This window comes from Helianthus annuus, chromosome 11 (genome assembly GCF_002127325.2).
Source record: "Helianthus annuus cultivar XRQ/B chromosome 11, HanXRQr2.0-SUNRISE, whole genome shotgun sequence".
Classification (NCBI taxonomy): Eukaryota; Viridiplantae; Streptophyta; class Magnoliopsida; order Asterales; family Asteraceae; genus Helianthus; species Helianthus annuus.
The window spans coordinates 8,646,522-8,657,831 of NC_035443.2; the positions used below are offsets into that span (position 1 = coordinate 8,646,522).

The 11,310-nt window shown below is 34.8% G+C and overlaps 1 protein-coding gene across 1 annotated transcript; it reads left to right on the forward strand.

Moving 5' to 3' along the window:
* Positions 1–4,405: 4,405 nt before the first annotated feature.
* On the forward strand, positions 4,406–4,846 carry LOC110887700. Its single transcript, XM_022135272.1, has one exon. It carries the CDS (start codon positions 4,406–4,408, stop codon positions 4,844–4,846), a length of 441 nt encoding a protein of 146 aa, XP_021990964.1.
* Positions 4,847–11,310: the final 6,464 nt, after the last annotated feature.

Sequence of the window (11,310 nt, forward strand, 5' to 3'; positions counted from 1 at the left end):
TAAATTGATCAACTAAAAATTATATAAATTTGACATAAAACTGAGTTATACGTAGTAATGTTCAATTCATCGAAACACAAACAATTCTTTTCTTTCATTTTCCATTCAATTATAAAGTCTTTGACTTTTAATATACATTCTCTAATTCAAATGATATTTATTAAAACTTTAAGGGCATGTTTGGCTAAGCTGATTTCAGTTGAAAAGGACTTTTTGTAAAAATGACTTATTGATTTATAAATTTTTGAAAAAGAGTTTTTAGAAAAGTGTTTGGATTAGCTTATGAGATGAGAAAAACCAATAAGTCAATAAGTTGTTTTATAAAAAGTGTTTGGCTTAGCTTATAGATGTAAAATGACTAAAAGGGACATTCTTTCATAGGGAAACAAAATAAGGAGTGTTAAATCAGGGGTAATCTGGTAATTTGGTCTTTAAAAAGTTATAAGCTAATCAAAAAGTCACAAGCCCCTAACTTCTCAAAAATGACTTTTTGATGACTTTTTCTCATTTTCAAAAAGTCATTTTGAAAAGGACTTTTAGGTTTGTCAAACACTAAAACTCCTTTTTAGCTTTTTGATTAAGTCAATAAGTCATAAGTTGTGTTGAAAAAGCTTAGCCAAACATGCCCTAATACGAATTTGTGGTATGTATTTTTTTCCTCTTTTGATATCTTACGAATATTGTAGCGATAATTATGAGCATTTCTAATAATTTTAGTAAATTGATCAACTAAAATTCATATAAACTTGACTTAAAACTGAGTTGTACATAGTAACTTAGTAAGTGACCGAAACACACGAGTATATGTCATCAATTCTACACTGGTTAATTCTTTTCTTTTATAAACTGACGTCGTTTACGTTTTCATTATTTTTGTAATATAAAATAACGTTTAATAAAATTTCAAAAATATCATTGCGACGCACTTGTTTTTATCTATGTTTCCATAAAAGGTTTATTCGAACGAGTCAAAGATACAATAATTTTTTTTTACCATGAGGAACCAAATCGATACCTATAAAATACGTTGAAAACTAAGTTGTATTCGAAAAAGAGTTTTATTTTATACACTAAGCTAGAAAGAGTGATGGGTAACGGTACTATGACAAACCCAACCGATATCATCGAACAACATCAGTACCGATATTCGTTTTGTTGTGATTTTCAATCGATGTAAAACACGTGTCGATATCATTTTGAGCATGTTTTTTCGATTGCTATATCAAGTGTCAGTACCATATCGATACCTATCAAAAGACCGTTGTGAAGCGCGGGTGATCCCACTGGTTTGTAACATTTATTTCTTCAAGTTGAGAATGTCTATTCGTTTATTATTGTTTAAAATTAATAGGGTGAGGGAGTCGTCTCGTTTACCCAGATTCCTCCAGATGCCACATCAACTATCTACTTACTTTTCCTAGTTTTCTCTAGAATTCCATAGATTGCATGAAACCGTCCCAATTTTCATATTTCGCAATAAATTTTAAATTAAAAATAAATAACCTAAAATATGTGATATACATACTAGTGGGAATGCTCGCGCGTTGCGACGGATACTTTTATTTTTTTGGCGCACATTGTGTGACGGGTTTCACGTAATTTACATCCATCCACCACCACAAAAGACATATTTGGCTCCGTGGAGTATTAGCATAATTTTATTCTTATTCATTTATCATACTTTATATACCTCAAGAACTATATTCAATTTGGTGGTCAGCAAACAAAAATCTACAGTAACAATTTCCAACTCAAGATCAAAATATCTAGCTCCTCCACCTTTTTAGTAATTTATGTGATATCGAATAAAAAAGATAACATGATATTCCCCAGTAAAATAATGATGAACCAAGTTATATTGTTTTCATAGGTATAACAAGTAAACCAACTTAATAACATTTTTTTAAGATAGTATGTAATAAATGTCGTCAATGATCTCTAGATCAAGTGGTGGAGGGTTTGCATTTCTCTTGAGAGATGCAAGTTCAACTCCCACTTGGTGCAGAGTGAGGCACTGGTGGACAATGATAGGAGACCCAGGGAAACCTGGGTTGGATCCTTGAGCCAAATGGGTTTTACCGGTAATTTCACTCTCGTGCCTACGGGCGGGTGGGTTACCGGGTTTTCCCCGGAATTGGTGGTGGACTCGGGTTACTCTCGGAGTACTCTGTTTGTCCATTGGGTGCCCCGAGAGTGCTCGGGATTGATTCTGTTGGCCGTTAAAAAAAAGTAGGTAATAAATATCATAAAAAAACTAACATAAATAATCAAAATAATCTTCTTTAAGTTTACTACCATAAAATGACGTAATGAATAGGTTTTTTCTATTTTGTTTTTCACAAATCATTCGTAAACATGAATATGTTTGTCCAATAATATACGTAACAATTGCTTTAAAATTAGTTAAGTATTTGATATATTATTTATCACAATTGAAATAACCATGTATTTTGTATGTTACTGTTACTAAATATAAGCATCAAATATTAACAAGTCACAACTAACACAACCATTGCAAGAGGATAAATTACCACACTTAATATTTGTACATAACAATTGAAATTCGAGGTGTGATGTTAAATCAAATTTACGGAACAATTGACATTTACGAAAGTAATAATAAGTTAAATTATATTAAGAAATACTTTACTCTTTTGATGTAGTAGTAAATCTCACATAACCCAATATTACAGGAGTTATGATATTGTGAATGTTTTGAGAGAATCAAGACAAAACTAATGTATATGAATCTCAATGTAGCCCAAAATCGTATGAATTAAAATATGGGTTTTCTTTGAAATATGAACAAAAACAAGTTAATTAGATGGTGTTGACTTACCATACGATAATATGCCTCAACTTCAAAACTAAGTCGTGCTAATAATGTGTAGTAAAACAACTACTCCTATTAGCACAATAGAAAGAGACAAGGAAGAGAGATGTGGAATAATTTTTTTATTGATGTAAAGCATGAACTACAAAGCCTCTATTTATATGCTTACAAATATGAGAGTTAAGTACATGGAGAGTCACTATATTATGATGAACACATGTGGATAGTCACACATTAAAGATAATAATTCATAACATTTGCTTTATATAGTTATTAGACTCTTCACATGTCATCTTAATTATAGATTACGAAGGTGTCGAAATCACTAAAATGCCCCTAAAGTGTCTTAAATTTTTGGACAATAGTCAAGTTTACCCCCTCTAAAATAACTTGACTTGTACATATTGCTTCAAAATGTGTACACAATGTAAAATTACCAAAAAGGTAAAAATCCTAGTTCTCTTAATAAGGTAGTATAGATGTATATGGGGAGGATAAAACGAAAACTCATTTAAGTTAAAAAGAATCCTAGAAAAACCTTATGTAAATTTTTTATTTTTATACAGAGGATCTAACATATATATAATTGAACATTTTAACCAAAAAATGTAAAAAGCCCCAAACTAGCTTTTTTATATTCAAAATTTGTATGTTATATTTTTTTTTTTGACATATATATTTTGTAACATGAAATTTTTAACAGATTTTATAAAAAACTACTTAACGCTTTTTGTTTTTGTTTTCTTACAAAAATGTTCAGATATATTATGTTACATTACCTATTTTTTTGGAAAAATAAAATAAAACTGTTACATAGGATTTTTACAAAGGTTTCTTTAGTTTTTCAACTAAAAATGTTACATAGGATTTTACAAAGGTTTGTAGAGTGAACACTAGTGTATTTGTGAACTGAGTGAACAAATCCTGACCATTGATTTACATCATTAAACCGTAAAATACACTAATGTATTTTCATCATCAAACCCGGTCACTGATTTACATTTGTGTATTGATAATCAAGGGCTAGGATTAGTTCACACAGTTCATTATCAAGGGGGTTGTTCACAAATGAACCTAACCCTATAAATATTATGTTACCCCTTTTCAAAGTCCAAACAATTTTTATACTAACCAATACCCAATACTTATTAGCCCAACCCAACATTTAGTTATTATAGCCCAAAATTGATTTGAATGATCTTCCTTCGGATCCCTCCGATAGACCACCTATTACTAGTTATCATCCTAATCAAATAGACGACATAAGAAGAACGTATCTTGCTAAAAATGCTTTTTAATCATGAGGTCATGACTTTAAATGGACAAACTATTCTAGTGGCCGGAGACGTTTTAATGTTAAATGGTTTGATAAATATCATTGGTTGGAGTTTAGCACTAAACAAGAAATGCTCTATCAAAACATCTTAAAAAAAGAGTCAAGACTTGTAGAAGCATCTCATTTGATAAGCGGGACAAAACGAGCTTTGAAATCATCTAAGACAAAATGGGTTTGAAAAGATGTTGACAAACGTGACATCTTTTTGTGAAAAAAAAAATATCAAAATGTTAGATATGGCGGAAAGTTATGGTAATCAAAGAAACCAAAGATATGTCATTACTAACCAACTTCATTTTGAAGTTGAGGTTTTTAATACGGTTTTAGATATGCAATTTCAAGAACTTGGAAGCCGATTTAGTGAGGTCTCAACTAGTTTGATAGAAAATATATCGGGTTTAAATTCTTGTAATTCGTTTGCGAAATTTGACATATCTAAGATAGTGAAATTTTCAGAGATGTATCCAAACGACTTTAATAAAGAAGAAAGAGGGTGTCTTGTGGGTGATCTTTCGGTCTTCTATCACACTTCAACGGAAGAAGAAAATTTTGCCAGTTTGACTGGATTAAGTGACCTTGCTTGTGTAATGGTGGAAACCAGAAAAAATGAAACTTTTCCTTTGGTTTATCGAACATTGAAGCTAGCATTGGTTTTACCGGCTGCATGCAACCGTTGAAAGATGTTTTTTTCTAAAATGAAGCTTATCAAGACGGATTTACGCAATCGGGTGGGTCATGAGTATTTGAATAATGCTCTAATTTGTGTGGTCGAAAAAGAAAGTTTTTGTAAGGTAAAAGAAGAGGATGTCATGGCTCGGTTTCAAGCTTTCAAAAACCAAAGAGGAGAAATCATTTAGGTATATGTTTAAAATTATTTATTACCGCGCTACTATCGTTATTTCGTTTACATTGTATAAAGTATGTTAAAAAATATTTTTGAAACATTATCCCTTTAGTAATTTTCTACATCCGCCAATAAACGTGTCACACAGCTTCTTTATATAGGATTAAAAATATAACTTTAAATGACACATTTGACCAAAATGGTAGCAAATGTCATATATGGTATACAGCGATTATATCATGTGACTTCGCTTTGGACTTCTGTCATTTAAGAATGATTTTTGATAGTAGGCAAAAGAAAATTTGATTTTTGCTTCAGAAGAAAATTGTTTCTTGACCTCAAGCATAGACTTTTCAATGTCAAAACTGAATTATATATTATTAAAATCACATGTCGATCTGCATTGACGGTAAATGAGCTTTTTTATTAAGTTTCAGCTATCTATCTTTCGTTAACTATTTTTTTTTTAAAAAAAGAGTTAAATGCGATTTTAGTCCATGTGGTTATGGGTGTAGCATAGTGGGGGCGGGAGGGGACGACCGACTCCTCGAACTTTTAGCTCAATAGTAGAAACTATGTAGTTTTCGTATAGAAATTTTTTGGTATACACGTTTTTGACCCCTCCCCTCCCCCTCGGTTTTATAGAACTTTCTGGTTTGGGTATATACGTTTTCGACCCCACGGTCGGAAATCTCAAGCTTCGCCACTGCCTGTGGTTTGGTCATTTTGTCAGTTTAGTCCAAAGGTTTCATTTTTCGCATGTGGGTCCAAAAAGATTTCACCGTTGTCATTTTATTCCACTGGGTCAACTTCATCCATTTTTCTGTTAACAAGAAGGGCAACTTGGTCATTTTATATGTAATTCTGTTAACTAGAAGGGCAATTCGGCCATACAAAATGACCGAATTGCCATTCTCGTTAACAGAAAAAATGGATGAAGTTAATCACATCAGACTAAAATGGCAATGATGAAACCTTTTTAGACCCACAATAGAAAAATGAAACCTTTGGACTAAACTATAAAAATTGCCCAAACCACATAGACTAAAATAGCATTTAACTCTTTTAAAAAATATGTTGTATACGCAATGCTGTTTAATCATTTTTTTCTCAACATTTTGGTATAATTTATACTAGAAACATCACCCGCCGCAATGCGGCGGTGATTCATTAGTTATATACCATGTTAGATGAAAGACAAATGTTTCTCACATGACCACGAGCCTATGTGTAAAACCGAGAAAAAATAACTAAGTCGATCTCTGACTCGCACGTTACGACAGACCTATCAAACGGGAAAAATAGACGCGTTGCGACGGACATGCCAAGCAGGAAAAAAATAGATGAAAAAACGTTGAACCCACACGCACGTTGCGGCGTGTTAACTCGGAAACTTAGAACGACACGTTAAACGGAGAACTTATGAAAGATGAAAAATATATTAGAGACTAAAGTTGAAAGTAATAAAATGTTGAGATTAAATTGCGAAAGATGAAAAACTTTGGGTTGAAAGTAAAAAAAAAAATTAAAGGGGTTAAATTACAAAAGATGAAAACTTTTGAATTGGAAGTGAAAAATCAAATTAATCAAAGGGGTTAAAATACCAAAAATTGAAACTATAGACTTAAATTGCTAAAGATTGAGACTTTAGAGTTAAAAAAGAAATCAATTTCAGATTATGAAAACAAAAGAGATAAATAAATTTAGTTAAATTGATGTTTATTATTTAATTTAATAAAAGAGATAAATAAAAAAATAAGGGTGAGAAATTACCAGAGAATGACACGTGTCCAAAAAAGATTTTTGTTTATTAGTATAGAAAGATTGAAAGCGAAGAGTTTATTGAGCCGTAAAAGATAAATGTTATAATTAATCTGAACTGATTACAAGACACTATATATATAATAGGATATTACAATTAAATACCCTATACAATGACTAGAATAAATAACGATCCTAACTTAATTAATATGTTCTAACATTCCTCCGCAAGTTGAGGGCGGGGAACGACCTGTAACTTAGACCGTAAAAATAGAAAACGTTGTGAAGATAACGACTTAGTAAACACATCAGCAATTTCATCACTCGTAGATATAAACTTGACATTTAGATCACCTTGAGCCACCTGTTCACGAACAAAGTGAAAATCCACTTCAACATGTTTCGTACGAGCATGAAATACTGGATTAGCTGAAAGATAAGTAGCCCCCAAATTATCACATCAAAGAGTGGGTGAAGAGTTTGTAGCAACACCAAGTTCACAAAGAAGGGCCTTTAGCCAAATTAGTTCTGCTACTGTATTAGCAAGCGTTTTAAACTCTGATTCGGTAGAAGAGCAAGACACAATTCATTGTATTCGTGTTGTCCATGATACAAGATTCGATCCAAGATAGACAGCACCCCCCACGGTGGATCAACGATCAACTGGACAGCCAGACCAGTCAGAATCCGAATAGGCCTGTACCGAGTTATTCCAGTGAACATCAGTAAACGCGTGAAGGAGAGAACCCGAATTATGGCGAATATGTAAACCCAAATCAGTAGTGCCCTTTAAGTAACGAAGTATACGCTTGACCACGATCCAATGCTTTTCTGTAGGAGCATGCATGAACTGACATACCTTTTAACTGAAAAGGCAATATCTGGACGTGATAAAGTAGCATATTGTAGTCCACCAACAACCTGGCGGTACTTAGTCGGATCCGGTAACAAAGGACTATCATCAAGCATAAGAATCTGAGAGGTGCTCATAGGAGAACTGACAGGCTTACAGTCAGACAAGCCAGACCGTTGTAAAATATACCATATGTATTTCTTTTGAGACAAAATAAGATCAAGACCATTACGAACAACTTCAATGCCCAAGAAATAATGTAGAGAGCCAAGATCCTTTACAACAAACATTGAACTGAGACGCTAAATAATGTGATCCATGGCCTGGTTGTTCTCGGTAATTATAATGTCATCAACATAAATAAATAAATATGAACATAAACAATTGTACCTCGTGAGTTGAGAATAAACAAGGATGGATCAGTTTTGGAACTAGTAAAACCAAGTTGATGGAGAGCAGTGGATAGTCTAGTAAACCATTGTTTAAGTCCATACAGAGACTTATGAAGAAGACAAACATGATGCGGTTTGCTAAGATCTACAAAGCCAGGGGTTGTTTCATATAGACAGTTTCCTGTGAATCACCATGAACGAAAGCATTTCGTACATCAAGTTGTCTTAGAGACCACTTATGAGTGACCACAAGAGACAACACCACATGAATAGTAGTAGCTTTCCCGACAGGGCTATAAGTTTCATGATAGTCAATACCAGGTTATTGATGAAACCCTTTGGCTACAAGACGAGCTTTGTAGCGAGTAACCTTGCCCTGTGCATCTCTCTTTAACCTGTATACCCACTTACAATCAACCAAGTTAGTATTGTTAACATAGGGAACTAAAGATCATGTTTCGTTTTTATGTAGTGCATGAAACTCTTTACTCATGGCATGACGCCACTCTGGTGACTTGTTAGCAACGGTAAAAGAGGTAGGTTCGGTAGGCTGATCAAGGAAGGTGTTGGTGTAGTAGGCCGACAGGTTATAGTGATTTGGAAGGTTTGGGTTAGGATGTAGGTTAGGGGGCGAGCTCAGACAGGAGGGATGGCGGAGTGGTTTTGGGTCGGGATGTTGTGGGTACGGGTGTAGCGATTAGGCTAGGTACGGGTCCAGTGAAGTGAGTAGGGTCGAGTGCGGGAGTGGGCTCAGGTGGGCACTCGAGTCGGCTGATGAGAAATTAGGTGGCGGTTGGGGAAAATAGAAGTATAGGGTGGTTGGGTTGGTACTGGTAGTGGGGGTAAGCGAAAAGGAAGTACATGTTCATTAAAACGAACATGGCGTGCGACATAGACATGTTCAGTGACCGGTTCAAGCACCGGTAACCATAATGGTCAGGGCTATAATCAAGGAAGACGCATAGTGCGGAGCGGAAGTCGATTTGTGACGATTGTATGGGCAGAGATAAGGAAAACACTAACACCCGAAAACCCGAAGAAATGAGTAGTCGAGTTTACGGTTGTAGACATGTTGGTAAGGGGATTTGTTGGATGAAATCTAGGATTGTAAACGGTTAATGAGATAAGTGGTTGTGTCAAAACCAAAGTGCCAGAATCGTTGTGGAAGATTAGAGTGAGCAAGAAGGGTAGGGCCAGTTTCCACAACATGTCGATTACGGTGTTCAACAATGCCATTTTGCTCACTGGTGTGAGGACATGATCGACGATGAATTATGCCAAGAGAGGTAAAATGGTGTTAGGTTTCTAAATTCCTCGTCCCAGTCAGTTTGAACACTTTTTAATTTTGTATTAAATTGTCGTTAAGCCATTATTACAAAATTCATAAAAGTTGTGTAGACATCAGATTTGTGTGCCAATGGATAGAACCACATGTAACGGGAAAATAATCAACACGTAATAGAAAAAAAGTGATAACCATTAATAGATAAAGTTGGTGAGGGACCCCAAACATTACAATAAACCAAATCCAAGAAATTATTACTATGAAAAGTAGAAGGTTTTAAAGACAATTTAGACGATTTTCTCAACTAGCAAGAAGTACATAAACAAGATGATAGTTTTGTTGAAACAGGTAAGGAACAACTAGAAATAATAGACTGAAAAAGACAATGATGCGGGTGTCCAAGATGATGATTCCAAATGGTGGCTGATTCTTTGATAGTAGGGAAGGAAACATTAGGAAAAGACTTGAGATGTGGAAGGCGAATGGAGTAGAGACCCTGTTCACTTGGGCCCGTAAGGAGGGTAGTGCGTGTAGACTCGTCCTTCACAACAAAAAAAGGAGGAGTGATATTCAAAGAAAACGTCATTATCATAACAAAATTTTTGTATAGAAAGTAGGTTTTGTTTAAGTTCGGGAACATGAAGAATATTGGAAAGCTTAAATGTTTTACAGGGTGTGAAAATTTTTGAGGAACCAATATGAAAAATTGGAAGAGGTGTATCGTCGCCAACATGGAGAGAATCATTACCTTGATAAGCTTCTGAGTTGTCAAGACTAGATAAATTTGGAGAAGCATGGCTAATAGCACCAGTATCGGGTTTCCAAGCAGCTTCATACTGAGATCCAACATTTAAAAATTTTGCAAAGTTTTCTTGAGAAGGCTGCCTAGATTAACCTGGTGTGTTGGGACATTGGGATGGTATATGACCAATACAATACCTTTTTCAGTGACCAAAAACCGTGTTCTGAGTAGAAGCCCAGGAGAACGGTCGGTTGTTACTGTTTGTGTCACGGCCCCGTTAATTATAGGAATTTCCACGTGGGTTCCCATGAGAGTTACCGTGTCGATTGCCACGGTTGTTATTGAAAGACCGCGGAGTAAAGTAGGCCTGAGGTAGACTGTATGCTTGGGTTTGCTGGTTGGTGTTGGAGATTGGGTTTGGATGATACCCAAGTTGTGAAGCTAGGTTTGTAGGTTTTGAAGTTGTAATTGGATGGTGCCGATAGTAGGTGGCGGGTTTCTAGTAGTGGAGTTATAGACTTGCGGGACCATAGGGGGTGGGTTGTCAATAGTTTTATTTATCATGTAGTCATGGTCAGTTAAGAGGCTATGTAATTCTTGAAACTTAACCGATGGGGAACGAGCTAAGAGATCACCTTTTAACCCATTGTACTCCTCGCGTAGACCTGTGATTGCAAGCATAACCATATCCTTGTCCTTCATTGGCTCACCAGTAGTGGCGAGAGCCGTGGCATATTCCTGAGCACGACTCAAATATTCAACTGATTTTTCATTTCCTTTCATGGTTAGTTGAAGGAGTTTAGTTTTAAATGTGTATTAATGAGAGGCCGTTTGCGGTGCATAGGCACGTACCAGAGAAAGCCAAACAGCCCAAAGAAAGCCGGAAAAAAAAATTGTACGACATTATGGTGTAACCTAGCTCTATTACCATATTCAGCTCTTAAAGATAATAGTTTTTATTAATCTCAACTGATTACAAGACACTATATATATAATAGGATATTACAACTCAATACCCTATACAATGACTTGAATAAAAAACGATCCCAACTTAATTAATATGTTCTAACATACTTATTCAAAAGGAAAATTGGAAAATAATAATCCCATCTTTATGAAATTGTCCGATAATAATCCCAAGTCAGTTATTAGCCAATAATAATCTGACCTCGTCCAATTTTTTTTGTAAAATAGTCCGCCGTTAAAATAGCTTAACGGAGTTAAGTTTTTTTTCGAATTACAAACCGATGTTTTAGGGCTTTTG

Coding starts and splice junctions, on each gene's coding strand:
- LOC110887700 (XM_022135272.1), top strand. CDS start 4,406: ATGGCGGAAAGTTATGGTAATCAAAGAAACCAAAGATATGTCATTACT.